General features: G+C 43.3%; 1 protein-coding gene and 1 long non-coding RNA gene across 5 annotated transcripts; one reads left to right on the plus strand and one right to left on the minus strand.

Moving 5' to 3' along the window:
- Nucleotides 1-7,423: 7,423 nt before the first annotated feature.
- Nucleotides 7,424-16,985, minus strand: LOC134185809 (uncharacterized). Of its 2 annotated transcripts, none has more exons than XM_062653691.1 (4): nucleotides 16,863-16,985; nucleotides 16,725-16,794; nucleotides 16,589-16,663; nucleotides 7,424-8,570 (listed from the first exon to the last, which is right to left on the minus strand). In XM_062653691.1, the coding sequence occupies exons 3-4, from the start codon at nucleotides 16,645-16,647 to the stop codon at nucleotides 7,601-7,603; spliced, it is 1,029 nt and encodes a 342-aa protein (XP_062509675.1). In that variant the 5' UTR covers nucleotides 16,648-16,663; nucleotides 16,725-16,794; nucleotides 16,863-16,985; the 3' UTR covers nucleotides 7,424-7,600. The 2 variants fall into 2 exon arrangements, with proteins under 2 accessions (XP_062509675.1, XP_062509674.1); XM_062653690.1 differs by having other exon boundaries at nucleotides 7,424-8,615.
- Nucleotides 16,695-18,622, plus strand: LOC134185810 (uncharacterized). Of its 3 annotated transcripts, none has more exons than XR_009970833.1 (6): nucleotides 16,695-16,801; nucleotides 16,882-17,270; nucleotides 17,344-17,675; nucleotides 17,741-17,856; nucleotides 17,924-18,280; nucleotides 18,333-18,622. It is a non-coding gene; the product is annotated as an uncharacterized LOC134185810 (long non-coding RNA). The 3 variants fall into 3 exon arrangements; XR_009970831.1 differs by having other exon boundaries at nucleotides 17,928-18,280; XR_009970832.1 differs by having other exon boundaries at nucleotides 16,901-17,270; nucleotides 17,928-18,280.
- The last annotated feature ends 391 nt before the right edge of the window (nucleotides 18,623-19,013 follow it).

The raw sequence follows: 19,013 nt of genomic DNA on the forward strand, positions 1-19,013 counted from the left end.
TGGTTGTAAATATTACTTTGCTTCGCCGCATTACCATTTCCATTTTGTGTTACCGACAGGAAGTGCATGCATGTCAAGAGTTACATGTAATCAACTATTGATGTTTAAAGGCTATATTTAGCAAGAACTGTTATACAAAATTTTACTAATTAATTTCTAAAGTTGAGATTGTTGTTGTTTCAGAAAATTATTGTTCAACGAGTGGACTGATAATTTATTTTATTGCCCAAGTTTGAATAGATGTTTCTGTTGCTTGCTAGCAATAACTACTACAATATTGCTGTTATTGTATGGATCACTCTTCGTCCATCATTTTAATGGTAGTCGTATCGACGACCGAAAACAGTCTTATTACCTGAAAAAGTCGAAATTCGCTGGAGTATTAAAAGAGGTGCTTAGAGTGCATAACAATAGCAGGAATATAGGCTTACTAGTCAGCACTCAAACGAGTCGACCGACTTTATGGCAAGAAGTTGGCTGTCAAAGCGCCAAACCTCTCTTGCTATGTCGCAGAACAAAAAGCACAGGTTCAACGTTATCTCTCGCCGACAAATCCGTCTTCTCAAACATCAGTCTTCTCAACGTGAGGCCGCGGTCATGTGCTCTAGTCGGTTCATCGGGAAGGCTCTTGAATCGAACCTACGCTGACGATATCGACGCACACGACGTTGTCATACGAGTGAACGATGCTCCGGTTCATCCTTACGAGAAATATGTTGGCAAACGCATTCCTGACGTTGCGTTCGTCAATCGAGCAATCGCACGGCCAGGCAAGTGTCTAAAAACTGTAAACAAACAAACTTTGATTGTTCAATGTTACCACCAGAATGGAATTAGCAAAGTTGCGCCATCTTGCTCGACACATGGACCCGTTTTTGCCATTTCTCAGCATCTTATTGACACTACTTTCAGGATTGCGTCAACATACAGGAAAAAACGTCACATCACAGCTATACAGTATTCAACAGCTGGAATGTATGCAGTCATCTTTTCTCTCCATTTGTGCAACGAGCTTGATATCTACGGATTTGGTGCTGCTAAAGGAGAACTATATTCGTACTACAGAAACCTTACAGCAATCAGTCGTCACCACAATTTTAACTTGGAGCAGGAGTTTCTTCAAAATATTTCAGACAATATGACAACACCTGTTGACGTGTCGTGGATGGGCTGCAAAAAGGTGTCCTTTCATCCTTGATCAATTTTAATCGATTATTTTCTCAAGTTGTCGCTTATAAACACGTATACAGTGTCATGTAAAATATATGTTGTAGCTTAAAATGTATTAAAAAATTGCATGTGAAATCAGTAAAGTGCATATGTAATTTTTCGTGAAGGACTGTCTGTTACTCGTCTCTTACTGTCTCTGCACGTTACCGTTATTGACTGAATCTCTTCTGGAAACATGAACATATATATTTTGCCTTAACTTGTTGGTGGACTTTGCAGCTTTTCTCTTTGTCCTTTCTATTGGCGCTGCTTAGTAGTTCCACATACCGGGAAGACAGACAATCTGGTAAATTTCGCTAACTAAAATTATAATAATTCAAAAATCTCACTTGAGAGCTACAAGCATATGTGCGGGGGGTTGTGTGTGTGTGTGTGTGTGTGTGTGTGTGTGTGTGTGTGTGTGTGTGTGTGTGCGTGCGTGCGCGTGTGTGTGTGTGTGTGTTTGTGTATTGCAAAAGATTTCGATCTCTTGATAAAGGTCATACTAAGATTAAAGAAGGAAAGTATGCAGATAATTTAGCTGTTACTGCAAGGTCTCCTGGTTGTCTACAATAATCTCTAGATGGATTCTTGCATATAGTTTGTGTCAAGTGGGGTATGAGAATTAGCGTTGAACTAAAGTCCTTAGCGTGGGCAAAAAGCAAGCTCACATATCCATGGATGGTCATCACTTACAGGATGTTGATCAGTTTTGTTATCTGGGTAGTATCGTTCACAAGTCTGGAGGATGTTGTCAGAAATTGAAAATAGAATTGTTAAATGAAGTACATTATTCAATTGTTGGCGGAAACGAGTGTTTTCCAATAGAAATTTTTCTTGAGCCATCAAACTAAAGTTTCCTAACGATATTGTTCTGCCAGTCTTGCTAGATATAGGGCTGTGAGCTAGACTGGCCGTGACTCAAGCAAACATTCGCAAGCTGCATGAACACATTTCTGAACTTCACATGTATTAGGATTATTCTTGGAGTGTCTAAATGGCATAAAATAACCAACAAAAAATGTAAGGGTCTGATAATATAATTAACAGGACGACGCAGCTTGTACTCGTACTGTACCATTTGAACACGTTAGGGTACGACATGACAACCATGAGATGCCAGTTTCAAGAGCGTCAGCTTCTTTTTCGTTATCATTGTCGGTGTCATTAAACGCTACCGACATTTGCGCCCTTGCACGTGACCGAGCGCGTACTGTACAGTACACTGTACGCGTCCTGAGCGTCTTGAACGATGCTCGGCTTCTACACGCGACCGGCTTGTAGACGCAGTACACTCTACGAGGTCTTCGATTAGCGGCTTATACGTGAGGTCGTCCTTTAAACACGACAATACGGTAGCTATATCTAGATAGACAACTCATGCAGAACTCTGTGCGCAAAATTTCATCGTACGCCACACCCATTCAGTTCGATCGTAAGTAACAAACGTCACATTATGAGAACTGTAACGTTGACATTTCGTGATGGAGCGATCCAACTTTGCTCTTGCCTTCTGCTTGAAGGCGTTGGTGTTCCAACTATACGGCTAGAAGAGGTATATCGCGTCTGCGATTGCGATGACGTTCAACGTCACTACTTCTACGCACTTTCGTTTGCTCCTGCGAGTCAAAAGCTCGATTCTTTGCCTAACTGTAGACAGGAAAATCACTTTCAGGTTTTTCAACCACAACACGTGTCAAGAACTCTTGTCACCTTGCTAAACTGCTTCCTGCAACGTAAATTAAAGGGTAGTAGGAGCTTGTAATTGGTTATTGTTTGTTAACAATCTTTTACAACAATTACGTGTAACGTAAGTAGGGTAGTAGGTTCAAATCCATTCTACAAATCATTTTTCTTAGATGTTTCTTTTCTCTATCATCAAAAGAATACAGGTCAGCTTATTCTACGTCGTTTCTCAAAGTTTTAGCTTTATCTATGCCATAGTCAAAGAGTTATGCGTGACGAAAAAGAAGAAGAAGAAAGAAGACAAAATCTGGCAAAAACTCCGAAATTGAAGAGCGTTTTTCTAGTTCTGAAGACAAGTTGAGATCAATTCAGATGTAGTCAAGCGTAGTTGAATTTGTAAGCATTTCTATCTGTCGTTTTCAAGATATTTAGCCGCATTGTAAGATGTTTTACAAAGGTCTAAAATATGACCACTTCTACACAACCTTGTCAGTCCCTACATACAGGGTGATAATAATTACAACCTGCAGCACTTACAAAAAGCAGTGCTTCTTGGATCCAGTCGGATCCTACGTAAAGTCATGTCTTTTGTTTAGACAGCCATAATAGTCTAAGCACCTCTGAGGCAGGGTTTGCCTCCGGTGCTTACAAGAGACCTTACAAACCAGACTGATCTGGTTGACCCCGACAGATATAAGCTACTATAGCCTATTGGTTAGAGTACTGGTTCTGTGACCATGATGTCCAGGGTTCAATCCCGGGTGGCGACAGGAATATAATAAAATGAGTCTGTTGGTTCTTTCTCGCTGTCTATTTGGCTATGTCTGTGAGAGTAGACTTGTTTCCGTCGATGGAGATTTTCTGTGATCTGGCGTGGGGACCGCTGGCAACGAGGCTCAGTGCTTTCCTAGTAGTTATTGATATCTACTGGGCGTGTTGTTCAGAGCTGGCGAAATCCTCGTAGCGCAAGCAATCAATAATCGATAAGCTAGTTATTAGCGCAATATAGATTACACAGAAACATGTACCTCTCTGAGACTTACCTATACCCGATTGGTGCGCGCCCAGTTGAGGGTAAAGACCCCACCTACCCTACTGAGAGGGTGATGACGACAATAACATGTACCTCTCTGGAACTTACATGTCGCTGCCGGGTTGGTGGGCGCCCAGTTGAGGGTAAAGACCCCATTTACCCTACTGAGAGGGTAATGACATAATAGCGATTAGCGACAATGGTAACCGCTCCATGGTTTGGGGTCTAAACTCCAGTGACGACAGTAAATTATGAAACTTGTCTGTCTTTCTCTCTCATGTTTCTCTAGCTTTGTTCATGAGACTATGACTCGCTTCAGTCGTTGAGGAGTTTCTGCACTAAGTCACGGCGATGACTTATCGGTGAGACGTGCTCAACCAGATCAGTCTGGTTTGTAAGGTCTCTTGTAAGCACCGAAGGCAAACCCTGCCTCAGATGTGCTTAGACCATCGTGGCTGTCTAAACAGAAGACATGACTTTACGTAGGATTCAACTGGATCCAAGAAGCACTGCTTTCTGTAAGTGCTGCAGGTTGTATATACGTCGTCATCACCCTCTAGGTAGGGTAAGTGGAGACTTTACCCTCAACTGGCAGGTAAGTCCCAGAAAGGTACATGTTTCCGTGTAATCCATATGGCTCTAGTAGCTGGCTTATCAATCATTGATTGCGTGCTCTAATAGGATTCGCCAGCTCTAAATGCACGCCCAGTAGATATCAATGACTACCTCGTTGATCCCACGCCAGATCACCGAAACTCCTCATTGACGGAAACAAGGCTATTCTCACAGACATAGCCAAATAGACAGTGAGAAAGAACCAACAGACTCGTTTCATTATATTGCTGTCACCACCCGGAATTGAACTCAGGTCATCATGGTCCGAGAACCAGAATGCTAACTATTATTATTATTACTAGCTCACCATGCTGTTCTCGATCAGCGCGGGTAGATTATAGATATGAATATTACTAATGGTTAGTAAATTGTGTCGTTATGCCCCTCCATAATGGGCAAGTGGGGTCTTTACCCCCATCTGGGCGCCCACCAGCCCGGCAGGTGAGCCCAGCAGGGTACATGTTTCCGTGCAGTCCATACGCCGATCAATGACTAGCCAATTCGATATAGATTGCAGGCATTACGGTGACCGCGTACTCGATACAGCACGCCTAGTGGATATCAACGACCACCAGGAAAGCACTGGACGTCATCGTCAACAGACCGTTCGCCAGACCACAGAAACTCCCCAACGACTGAAACGAGTCATAGTCTCATGGATAAAGCTAGAGAAACATGAGAAAGAAAGACAGACAAGTTTCATAATTTACTAGCGTCACTGGGGTTTGAACCCCCAAACCATGGAGTGGTAGCCATTGTCGCTAACCACTAAGCCACGGCGGTGACTTAATATTATTATTATTATTATTATTATTATTATTATTATTATTATTATTATTAGTTATAGCTAGTTATAGTTAATTAATTAATGTATCGTTGTTTCCATTTATGAAGTATATGTCATTTTAACCCGTTCTAATTTATCATAAAGTGTATCTCTGATGAAGTATTCTCTTATATAATTTCTTTCTGTTTTGTCTACCCGTTCAGTGATATCCCATTCTGAGATCGATTATCTCAAATTAGAATATATCCCGTTACAGATCCCGTTCTTTGCCGGAGTTGATTGCATTATTGCTGTTATTTAATATCCAGTTAGAAACAATTAAAATTCATATGCAAAAACATGTTGTCTTTTAGACGTCTCAGCACTAAACGACACGTACCATCCGATGTCAGGAACTAGCACTTTAAATTCGGTGGAGATCTGATCGGCCTTTTCAGACAAATTCGCACGAGTGCAAACGGGTGCGACCGGCCTCGACGTCACAAATCACGGAGTCTAGCGCACGTCGGATTGTGACGTATGGACGACAAAGGTCAAAAGGTATAATTGCATCTAACCTAAGCGGGACCTATACACATAACCAAAGGTCTAGTTTGAGGTCGTGTCGCCACTTCGAAGACGTTGCTGGAGTTGCGGGAAACAGGCTTATTGAACGGGGCTGGTCTTCGAAGCGTTACATGGCCAAACGAAGGGTATACGCTATATTTTCGAGACACGGATATGCGCAAAAATATCGTGCCTTTATGGACGTCACCCGCAATAATTGACACGCTCCGCACGTACCGTCCGACGTCAGGAAAGCGCAGTTTAAATTCGGTGAAGAGCCGATACGCCGTTATGGAGATATCCGCGCGCGTGCGAAGGCGGTTCCATCGGCAGGAAATAGCTTCGTAGCGGGAAAAGGCCGAAAACGACGACAGCTCCATTTTTCGGCCCGACCTCCGTCATTTCAGCGTGTGCGAGCAAAATTAGGTGGCGCTGCGACTCGCCGTTATGGAGATAAGCGTGTATACATAGACACACAAAATAGCAAAATGGCAAATGGATAGGAGCTGCCGTTCGTTACGGTTACGCCCCACTCAGATGGCTGGGTTCCTGTGCACTGCGTAGGAGCAATGGGCCGTGCTAAGCAATCTCTTGCAGCCTGGCCAGGTACTCGCAGGAGCACCGACTGCGACGCAAACCGTGGTGTGGGCACCCGAAGTCCAACCAGGACCCCACTAGCTGATGGACTTTGTCGCAGTCGTTGGCCTTTGCCACCCCAGTCAATGACCAGGTACTCGTTTATACTCCTGAATCGAGGGAGGCAATTGTTTGTGAGTTTCTTGCCCAAGGAAATTAGGCCACAGCTCACCATCACTGTGCCTTAAACCTGCAACTCTGCAAGGTTCCGGATGTACATACTCCATAAGATAACTCTCTAACCAACTGAGCACTAGCACTACACATTACGTAGACACACACACACACACACACACACACACACACACACACACACACACACACACACACACACACACACACACACACACACACACACACACACACACACACACACACACACGCACGCACGCACGTACACACCACACACACACACACACACACACACGCGCGCGCGCGCGCGCACGCAGGCACGCAGGCACACACGCACACACACACACACACACACACACACACACACACACACACACACACACACACACACACACACACAGACAGAGACAGAGAGACAGAGACAGACACACACGCGCGCACGAGCACACACACACACGCACGCACGCACGCACGCACGCCTCGCCTATATAGATAAAGATTAAGCTTCGTTTGCTGCTGAATTTGCAAGAACTGATTTGCCAAGTATTACAAGCTAGTCTCTGCTTTGACGTTCAATAGATTCTTGATTATTAGGTTGCGAACTTTACCGGATTGACTGTCTTCATGGTATGTGACTACTAGGCAGCGCCTATAAGAGGAGCTGCAAAAGCCAACAACAACGCAAAACATATATGTTCACGTTTCCAGAAAAGATTCAGTGAAAAACAAAGAATCTCGTTACGGTAATGTGCAGAGACGGTAAGAGACGAGTAACAGACAGTCCTTCCTCATAAATTACATATGCACTTTACTGATTTCACTTTCAATCTTCTAAATAACTTTTAAGCTACAACAAGTTCAATCTTCTAAATAACTTTTAAGCTACAACAAGTTCTACATGACACTGTATACGCGTACGTAAGTAACAACTTGAGAAAATAATAAAATAAAATTTATCAAGGATGAAAGAACACCTTTTTGCAGCCCATCCACGACACGTCAACAGGTGTTGTCATATTGTCCGAAATATTTTGAAGAAACTCCTGCTCCAAGTTAAAATTGTGCTTAGAACCGATTGAGGTAATGTTTCTGTAGTACTGATATAATTCTCCTTTAGCAGCACCAAATCCGTAGATATCAAGCTCGTTGCACAAATGGAGAGAAAAGATGACTGCATACATTCCAGCTGTTGAATACTGTACAACTGTGATGTGATGTTTTTTCCTGTACGTTGACACAATCCTGAAAGTAGTGTCAATAAGATGCTGAGAAATGGCAAAAACGGGTCCATGTGTCGAGCAAGATGACGTAACTTTGCTAATTCCATCCTGGTGGTAACATTGAACAATCAAAGTTTGTTTGTTTACAGTTTTTAGACACTTGCCTGGCCGTGCGACTGCTCGATTGATGAACGCAACGTCAGGAATGCGTTTGCCAACATATTTCTCGTAAGGATGAACCGGAGCATCGTTCACTCGTATGACAACGTCGTGTGCGTCGATATCGTCAGCGTAGGTTCGATTCAAGAGCCTTCCCGATGAACCGACTAGAGCACATGACCGCGGCCTCACGTTGAGAAGACTGATGTTTGAGAAGACGGATTTGTCGGCGAGAGATAACGTTGAACCTGTGCTTTTTGTTCTGCGACAAAGCAAGAGAGGTCTGGCGCTTTCACAGCCAACTTCTTGCCATAAAGTCGGTCGACTCGTTTGAGTGCTGACTACTAAGCTTTTATTCCTGTTATTGTTATCCACGTTAGGCACCTCTTTTAATACTCTAGCCAATGTCGAGTTTCTCAGATAATAAGAATGGATTCGGTCGTAGATACGACTACCATTAGAAAGATGGACGTAGAGTGATCCATACAGTAACAGCAATACTGTACTAGTTGTTGCTAGCAAGCAACAGAAACATCTATTCACACTTCTGCAATGAAGTAAAATATTAGTCCACACGTTGAACAATAATTTTCTGAAACAACAACAATCTCAACTTTAGAAATTAATTAGTAAAATTTAATATAACAGTTCTTGCTAAATATAGCCCTTAAACTTCAATAGTTGATTACATGTAACTCTTGACATGCATGCACTTCCTGTCGGTAACACAAAATGGAAATGCTACAGGGCGGCGAAAGCAAAGTAATATTTACAACTAAAGCGCGTTAAAATGCGTGGTCCTAAAGTACGCTAATAGACGACTGCATAAACATTTAATTCCTTGGAAACCCAAGGGCATCATGAAGCCTCTCCGTCGGGTTCACCAGCGTCCGTGCGGGGTCCAGTTGATTTCTCTCGACAAACTCTTGTCGGGGTTCTACCAAACCACGGTCTAGGATGAACATTGGCGGGAATTTATTTGGCGGTTTGCTAAGAAATTGACGGTAAATCAAATTGACGGCCGGACATTGTTGTTGATACGTACGATATTTACTAGCATCGCAAGCCAAGTCTTCCTTCGTTCTCACTGTGCGACTTCCCGTGATGTTCGCCTGCTCGCACGTGAAAGAAGGAGTTCGAGTCGGAACCGCTCGCATGAAGGAAACAAAATTTAGAGAAGGCTTGGCTAGTCAAGTGGCTGTACATGTGTCATGGAGGAGTTTGTGATTGACAGCTGCGTTCGTGGCCATCATATTTCCTTAGCTTACTGGTCTGCAACAACTGTATTGATGGGTAATTGCTGTCTTTGAGCAAACAACGTACCCGCATAGCTCCATCTGCTTCATCGATAGCTTCACGGCCTCATTCTCATGTTTAACCTCTCTGCTAGACACGGAAGGCACAACAGACGACAAGCAGAGGTTACCATCTTGTTGCTCCATCTGTGTGATGTAGCCCACGTTGTCATGATGCCTGATCCACGTGGGTATGATGACATGAACATATCCCGGCGGTCAAATTAATGACGGGTTTAATATTGGAGCTCGCTGGAAAATCCGCCAATCCGCCAAAATAAATTCCCCGTCAATATTTCATCCTATACGGTACGAGGACTAGACTGGGGGCTTTCTGGGCTTGAAAGCTAGAGAGGCGGCTACCGTCATCTCATGGAACGCGGGAATAGTCCCGGTGTTTGCATACTGCCACGCGCCAAGGGTCCGTGGAATTGATCTAACGATCATTTATGATATAGTAGCACCGTGCCGCAAGATATACCTTCAGTTTGTGTATTGAAAACCTGACATCGAGGCTATGTTGGTGGAGAAAGTCAACGCCGACTATAAAGTCATGACTTACGTCATTGCATATTTATGGCCCGGCAGTTTACAGATAACCTGCCGATAGCAACGGTCACTGCCAGTACTGTACCCCTAGCGCAGAAAGAGAATGACCAGTAGGTGATACGATATTCTGTTGTACTGGACTAAGCTACGTATTCCTTTCTATAACGCCTGGCTAGTAATGGTTGCTGCCGAGTCCGTGCATGTCAACACCAGTAGCTCCACTGGTATCGCATCGATACCGCCTTGTACTCGTGTAACAGTTACTCTGCTTTATATGCATGTTGTTGGGTCTCCAAAACGGAAGCTACTTCTCTCGCTTCAAACGTAGCGAGTGCGTATTACATTCATGCTCGTTTACTCGCGAAGGTGCCTTGAAAAACTGACGACACTTCCAACATCGCGGTACACTGCTACGTCTAATCCCACTCCGCGAAAGCTACTATTTCCCCTTATGGAATCAACTTTAGACAAGACATGTGCATGACAACGTCGGCAAGGAGACCGAAACGCCCTCAGTTCCACCGGAGCGGCGCCAGACCACCTGCAAAGTCTCGCGTTGATTTTGAAGGAGGTCGAATTATTACGACCGGTCGAAAACATAAACTTGCGATTTGAAGGAATCGTGCATAGGTGTAGGGTAAAGTCCTCTAATGTTGGACAGTCAATGGTATGGACCCAAAGAAGCACACACAGAAGCAATCACACAATCTAAGCTAAGTTGCACTAGCAACCACTGTGTCTCACAATCTCTGAGTTGTTTGCCCGATCAGCTAGATCCAAGCGAGGAGAGCACGAAGGCGTAAGTTTTGACTCATACACACCTACAGCTACTTCGTGTTGCCGAGTGCAATATATCTCGCGTGCAGCATGAACTACTGAAAGTGAACAGTAGAGACCTGGATAGAACTGCTCTAAGAATTAGTGCAATCGTGTCATTCTTGTTTTACAAAGAAATAAATCGCAACGCATGTAGCCTATGAGAAGTGGGCGGGGTGGGAATGCCTTGTAGCACTAGATTGCTTACTGTCTCGTACTTTTGAAACAAGCCGTTGCAAGTGCAATGACTATTATGTCTACACAAGAGTGAATTGAAGTAGCCAAAGCAGCTCTAGACACTAGCTGCAGAGCTGCTGCGAAATGATGGCCCCAGGGGACTGACAAAAAGAACTGTCCACAATCTCTAAACAGAACGCTCTACGGCATCTCAGCTAGGAAACCTACAGTCTTTACAAAAGAGGCAAGAGAAAATCATCAGAAAGAGACGAAAGGCACAAAAACAAAAAAATCTGATTCATGCCAAGCTAAGAGTGGCCACTTACAACATGGTACGCGAGAGCAGCAACGATGGCTCCTGCCTCCCTGTGTACACGTGGTGGACTAAGCGATCCTACTACCAAGACACAAAAAACCTCAACGGAGTTTGGATTGGCTGCGACAAACCGCGTTGTGATTGATTGTATCGCTGCTGGCGCCTAACCTCGACGAAATGCTCGATTCGAGCAAATGTTGGACTTGTCCAAACTGTCAAAACTGTAGAAAGACGTTGGACATTGCTTGAGACACCGCACGATGCCGAAAGAGCAGCTGTCCAACACTAGAGGACTACGCTAGATATCAATAGGTGAGACACGCCTTCGTCATTTGTAACTATCAAAGGTTCGACAGCAGCTTCTGACTTGCAAACGTTGTTGTAGTACTACTGACAGATAAAGGTAAAGCACATTTAGAGGGATGCTGAATTTACGCTTTCATTTATGAGCCACGTACGATTTGTACAAGGTGTGCAACACAAGGGTACGTGTACTTTACCCTATTGTATAATCATGCCGTCACAGATCCCCATCTATATAGATGTTGTTTATCGCTCGTTCCTAAAGTAATAACGACATTTTGATCTATACGGCGAAGGAAACTCGCCCGTGCATAGTACACTGTACTATGCATTGTAGAGTCCCGGATCTAATGAGACGTCTCAAATATGGGACACTGGCACAAAGCTTCAAAACAAGCTACCTCCCCATTTCTATATCATTCATAAATCTTAAATCGGTTTAATTTTCGTACAGCCACAAGCTCTTTTTCGAGGAAGGGTCTGATTCTCCATCTCATATGGGACAGCTGCTATAGCTGTCGCTGAAAAAAGCGTCTTAATCATAGATCGGTAATTGTCAAGAGCGACCAAGACGACTTTCTCAGCGGCCGAGAAGACTGGCAGAAACGACAGCGAAGGCTCTTCAGTGCCAAATATGCCACCTTTTTACAAGGCCTGCAGCAAACATCACAACCTGCTGTCGGCAGTGGACTGGGTGTTAGCAGTGCGTTGAGCGGTGGCAAGTCACAAGTGGCCTACGTTGCCTTATCTGCAATACAACATGGGATGACGATCCACTCTGCGTGACTCTCCGTAGCTTGGACGAATTGACAAAGCTGGGCTAGCAAGTAAGTCATATACCCCATTCACACGAGAATTTGTAACCGTGCCAGCAAGGTACGGCAAGGTTTCACTTCGTCGTGTGAATGCCGCCGAACCGAACGGAACCGTGCCGAGTTGGCTCACCTCAAGTTGCCATGCTAGCACGGTTTGGTTCGGTTCGGTTGTGTAGCGCCTGTCAAAACGAAGACGACGTCGACGTCTATGCTTGGTACTTCTCCTCGATATTTCTGCAGACTGTTCTAGTGCCAGCGAGAAGTAAGCGTGGACAGCTTGTTCCATGACGACGTCTGTATCTAGCGTGCGCACCAAGAGACACGCCTACTAAATAACTCGGCTGGCTCGCTTTGTCAGAACGTCGTGTGAACAAGGGCTGGCTCGCTTCATTAGACCAGGCTGGCTTGACTCGGCTCGGCTCAGTTTGGAGCTGTGCTCGCGTGAATGAGGTAATAGAGTGGGTAGTAGCCTCGTTCACAGCGACGGTGATGGCGCAGAGTCAACCGAGTCTGAGCTACCCGAGGTACTTGGCGGCTTAGGCAGGTCTGCAGTGACAAGAGACCCATCCGCAAGGACAGATTGAAGCTCAAGATTCACCCGAGGTGATCGATTGAGCGAATTGATTGAATTGCACGTAGGCGCGCGTGTGTATGTAGAACAGCAAACCGCGCATCTTTGTTTTTAGTTGCTGTGTACCGCGTGTATAAAATGTTAGTTAATTAATTAAGCCTATAGCTGAGTTTGAACGAGTTTCAGTCTAGTTACTAAATTTGTTGAGTTTTAGATTTAGCTAGATTGTTGTTAGATGTGGTAATAGATTAATTCACATACCATGCACATGTACTGCGCTCATCAGCAATGGCTGCTCGCACCTGAGATTGATTATTCTTGGGGGGAGAGGGAGATTTCCTTCTCGTTAGAGCGGAAATTGCAAGAGATCGTCCTAGAGCGGAAGTCGTCAAAGAACCACTCCGCTCCTTCCAATCAGCAGCACGCGTTGGAATTAAAAATGACTCCCTACTGCGTTGAGCTATGACTAGGGCACGCGTTCCACCAGACTCCCTGCTGCGTACTTCGCACAAGGCTGTTTCATTTTTCCTTCTTGCTGCGTTCATTTTTAGTTCTTTCCGCGTTCAATTCTTTTGACATTCAACTCAACTAAATATAATCAAAAATAGAAACTTGAAAATAGAAAAATGAAAATAAAAAATGAAAATGAAAAACCAAAATGACAAATAAAAATTTGCTCGCCGAATTAATATTTTTTAGCAAATAGTTGAAAACCTTTGACAAAAAATTGAAAATGAAAAATTAAATTAAAATTGAAATTTGAAAATTAAAAATTGAAATGCCGGAAAGGTCACGGACCACCTTTGCGTACTCTTAACAGATTTTCTTACACGCAGTAGATCGTGCATTTTATCCTTTGACCAGGTTCCAAAGGTCCCAATATTCGACTATTGCTTACGTCATTCTAGCTCGCACATCTAGAATGTTTCGGCACGACGAAGAGGACGACTCTAACGGTGTAGAGGTAAGTGCAGATAGGAACAAGAAAACGAAAACACACCAGAAATTGACCTGGAAGACCGTAGGCTCATGCAGTGAAACGAGATCCAATAACATATATCAAATCTCGCAACGAATGTGTTCATACTGTAATTGTATGAAATAAATGCTAACACAATAATAGGTCATTATTCACTCTACTCAACTTTGATATGCATAAGCCCTACTGCCCTTGCCTGTTTAGCGTACTTTGCTGAACGCCCCAAAAATAAAATGCCACCATGCAGCCGGGATCCTGGAATTTTTGAAAGAGGGGGTTGACCTGATAGCAGTTATTTATAGCATTACTAATTTTCTCTTTACTAATGAAATTATATAAAATTATTGAACCACACCTATTGGAAAGAGGAGGTTTCAACCCCTTGAATCCCCCATCTGGATCCGGGCCTGCAGCACGTCGCGAAATTCCTACAAACAACGGAGTTACTGCGATTTTCCAATGCAAAAAGTCAAAGCGAACGGAGAATAGTGGAGACGCGCCCTAGTATATACCTATCTATAGACGACGGAAAAGGGGCGGGTCGCAGTACCTAATATGGGACACCCGTATCGTTTGAAGCGAGACAATGTCGAGTTGCCTAGAATTCATTTGACTCTCAAACAGCAAGAGAAAGCTGTTTATTGCTTTTAGTGATTAATCAAGTCCTCTGTACTCAGTTGGAGAGCTTTAACACTATCTGTTGTCTGCATTGTCTAGAACTACTAGCTAAAAAGTCCGTTCACGCATTAGATGGACTGAGGAATTCAGCGCGTAGCAGGATTATAGTATGGGTTTCCGAGGTCTAATTAATGTCGATGGACAGCTCTTGAAGAGCTTAATTCAATTATAATAATCATATATTTCTTGCTATGAACAGAAGACAAGCATAAGCAACTTCCGGAATTGTAATGAGTTAGCGGGTGGAGACACGCTTAATCAGATCAATCTAGAGACAACCCCCAGTGAGACAACTCTTTATCAAACTAGGAAGGGGTGTAACAAATACTATGATGCAAACAATTAGAAACTTGTGTACAGTACAAGCAAGCATTTATTGATTTCCAGTGGCTTGCATTTGATCTTCGTCATAGCTCTCTGTGGAATCAGACTCACCAGCATCTGACTCTTCGTTAGGGTTTACTTCAATCACCATATCTAGTGGTTTGCGTCCTTGTGACCACACATGCTAAGAATGCAATCAGTCTAAGAGAGCTTCTTATACAAACATAACATCCGGCTTTCTTGATAATCTGTTTAGTTAAGGTCCAACCCTCAGGCACGAGTTCATCTAATTCGTGAACAGACTTGTATTCAAACACTTCGATGTTGCATCAAAAACACTCCCTGTTGTTCTTGGTAAAACCGAATGTGGGTGGAGTCACTGTAATGAGGTGTCTACCTCTAACTCAGTGGCTTCCTCATTCACACAGTGCATGTTTCAGCAAGGTCTGAACTGAAGATTTATGCAGTTTTGTCAACTGTAAGTCGCTTAGACTAAGTTTTCTCTTTACTAGCTTAGTATATATAATTCTAGATTATTCATGAGATTTGCATGCATGCACGTTGTTTGAAACCCTCCCCCCCGCGTGCAAGAAGATATGGCTGGTCTGGCTTTAATTAATAGACAGTGTACATGGAAATGAAAGACAAAGATAACGAGAACGACGCGAGCTGGAACTAGATAAACACTTCATTACAGTGGTTCCACCCACGTACATTTTCGATGGGGTGTGCCAAGAACACCAGTAAAGTGTTTTGATGCAACCAAGAGATGTTACGAAGTGTTTGAACACAAAGATGATGATTCTAGTTTCTAGACTACGAGCTGTTTTTGCAGCTGGGTTCTAACTAAAACTTTAGATAGACAATGCAAATGCAGACAACAGTGAAAAAGCTCTCTAACTGAGTACAGAGAACTTGATTAATCACTAGAAGCAATAAACAGCTTTGTCTTGCAGTCAAATAAATTCTAGGCAATGCGACATTGTCTCGCTTCAAACAATACATGATACGAATGTCCCATATTAGACGTAGCGGCCCGCCCCTTTTCCGTCGTCTCTAGATCTAGATAGAGGAGATCGAAGCGCCAAGCGACGAACTTGGCTCCAACACTGTAGGTAGAAGAGAGGTGTCCCTCTTGACTGAATACCAGATCCATGATTAAGACGCTTTATTCAGCGAGAACTAGCAGCTGTCCCCTGGATGGTTTTTCCCCTACTGGAGAATCAGACCCTTCCACGAAAAGAGCTTGTGGCGGTACGAAAATTAAACTGATTAGCTTGAATCTAACAGAAATGATTTATGAACGATCAGTCTTTACTTTGATATAAGAAGTGGAGAAGCAGCTTGCTTTGAACCTTTGTGCCAGTAGCATATTTGAAAATGTCCCATATGAGATCCGGGACTCTATAGTTTCTAAGACATTGAGAACGCGATACACCGGTTTCGGTGCCGGTTTCGAGACTTCTAGTGAGTTCTTTGCTGGGCTGAGGAGGTCTGTGACTTCGACGGAATGTGACGTGTGTACGACAAAAGATCAAATTTCCTGTGACCCGAACGTCAACGCTATTTGGCACACAGATTTACTAAACGGCACAATAGAAGCGTCAGCGTTCTGGCGAGGCAGTTCAAGCACGTGGTAATCCGTTCAACTAGCTAGACGGGCGAGAAAAGATTATTTTGCTGCCATCTTTCTGGTTTCGTCGACACGTTTTTAGATAACCAGAGAGAAAAGGATTTCTTACCTTAATTTACTCGATCTTGTGTATGAGCGACGAGAATCAGACCTAGCGATGTAAGCCATACAGCGGCCGCTACACCTGCGCAAAACCTTGGTTCTCACGTGCTCAATCACGTGAAATTGGACGATCGCCAACATACCATCATTTCCTGTGAAACGTTTTCGTTCTTTCTTGTATGTCTGAATGACAATAAGCGAACAACGTGCAAACTAGAAAGTAAGTGCAGACGTTCATACCATAACTCTAGAGATTGTCAGTCTCTTAGCACGTTTCTCACACTTCTATGCTGACTACAGAGGTCGTTTTCACTGTTAGCTCACATCTCCGGGTTTTGGCTGATCTAACAATGACTGCAAACAAGATTCATGAGAGACATCACAGTCACTGTCACTCGACTTTTGTGTGTAGAGTCGTCAATCTACTAGCGGACGTTCTCTGATATCGGACACTTCCAGACACATAACAGAAACGAGAATTTCTCTCATCTAGGGCATGAATGTAGAGAATAGTTACACAGAAACAAGACGTGTTAGAGTGGGCTTGATCGCTTGATGTTTCGCTGTTCACGTCGACAATTAACAATTTCCCCTGCGGGTACGTACACACCACTTCAATATCAGACACACCTTTCCAATAGCGGCCACCGGTCGGTTTTTGCTATTGACGGCGCCACAGCTCACAACAGGTACATGTCTCTTTTACATTCTAGACACAGATGTGCTGTTTCAGAAATCGAACATGTGCTATTTCGGTCGTAGTGTGGCAGGTCAGCACATCATCGGTGTCCTGTGGTTCAGAAATCGATCACGTGCTGTTTTGGTTGCTGTCCTTGTGCTGATTTGTTGATTTTTTCTGTTTTGGAATGGAAATTGTTCTGGCTTGGTCATCGCAAACGTGTAACAGTGATACCTAAGCTTGTTTCGGCAGAATATTGCAAATCCAAAAGGCAGCGATATCTGTCTGGCTCGCCAATCGTGTACAGTAGGAAAGGTTCGTCATTAATATTGATGGACGTGTAATGTGAAACGGTCTCCAAGGTCGCTCATGAACTCGGTAACGCCATCGTCTTTCGAGCTCGATGAAATTGAATGTATGCATGCGATATCCTATTTGTTACATGTAGGTATACTGATATTTTTTGGGTCGCTGCGACAGGTAAGGTTGCACCGAGTGCGATTGAAGCAGCTGCAGTTGCGAAATCAAAACAATCACCTGATTGAATCAAGAAATTCAAGAATTGAGAAAGCTTCTCGTTTTCTCGAAGTGAAGAGGTTCGAAGTAAATTTCTCGTGCTGCTATTTTTGAGCGAATCATTGCAATGCGGTTGTTCTAAACTAGCTAGACATGCAAGTTGAATAAATAGGGCCACAGAACGCTACTATCTCTGGCTACTAGCAATAAGGTTGTTAGTAACTCAACAGAGCAGCTGAGATGCGTCAGAGTCTGCAGTACTGTGAGCTGTCTTTAGATGTTCTACGACGTATTGATGTCCCTAATCATATGCAATTTGTTTTGTCAGGTCTGAGAGGTGAGAGGTGAGTGATAGCTCACCCAACCTTGCAATTGGTTTCGATGGAGCACTCACCAACCAAGGTTTTGTCTTATAGATATTGCAGGTGAATTAACGCTGCCATCTAGAGCCTAATCTGGAATGTAACAGTGTCATTGAAGACTAGTGATAGGGACTCTTCCAAAGTAAGTATTTCCAAGTATAAGTTAAAGTATTATAAAATAGATATGTTTGTAGGAATGTATGCGCTAACAAAGTAATCGACGTAGGGCTCTGCAGAGCAGACCAGCAGAACAGTTGGTGTCATCATGCAACAACATTCACAGTTAGTAGTCTTGAGTTACATAGTGCAGTACAGTTCACTGTTGTAATCTGTCGTAGTTGTAGTGATATTTAAATTTTGGCTGACCAGTCATTTTGACAAACGTTTTAACAGTTTTAAATTAAGGTGATCAAATTTGTTTAAAGTATGGCCAGTTGCATAAATTTAAACTTCAAATACCGTATTTTTACAAAGATAATTTCTAGAAGTGGACATGTTACACAAATTTTGATATAATACATATATAAATTTCTATTACAGTCCAGGTGTATGAAATTCTACAACCAACTTTTCATTTACAAACCGTCTGTCCCTAACAACTTTGATGTTCAGTGCATCATGATGCACTAAGTCACTAAACCTATATAAACTGGTTCTATCACTAGAGATAACCTCATAAGAATAGAAGTGATCAGAAAACTCTAAAATCATCATATGCCTTCCCACAAAAAAACTTTTTGATTATTTAGCACAAAGATATTTTCAATAAAGGGAAAGAAAAATTATAGTTGTCTTGAATGGAGGGCACCCTTACAACGTTTCCTGGCTGGTACTGATGGTACTTGATACCGTGAATACAAACACTATGAGCGCTA

The sequence above is a fragment of the Corticium candelabrum genome, chromosome 10 (genome assembly GCF_963422355.1).
Source record: "Corticium candelabrum chromosome 10, ooCorCand1.1, whole genome shotgun sequence".
Lineage (NCBI taxonomy): Eukaryota > Metazoa > Porifera > Homoscleromorpha > Homosclerophorida > Plakinidae > Corticium > Corticium candelabrum.

Excerpts from the sequence above, each read along its gene's own strand:
- LOC134185809 (XM_062653690.1), bottom strand. The coding sequence starts at position 16,647 with ATGGCTTACATCGCTAGGTCTGATTCTCGTCGCTCATACACAAGATCG. Across the intron at positions 8,616-16,588 it reads ACAAGATCGAGTAAATTAAG|AAAATTATTGTTCAACGTGT; the intron begins GTAAGAAATCCT and ends TTGTTGTTTCAG.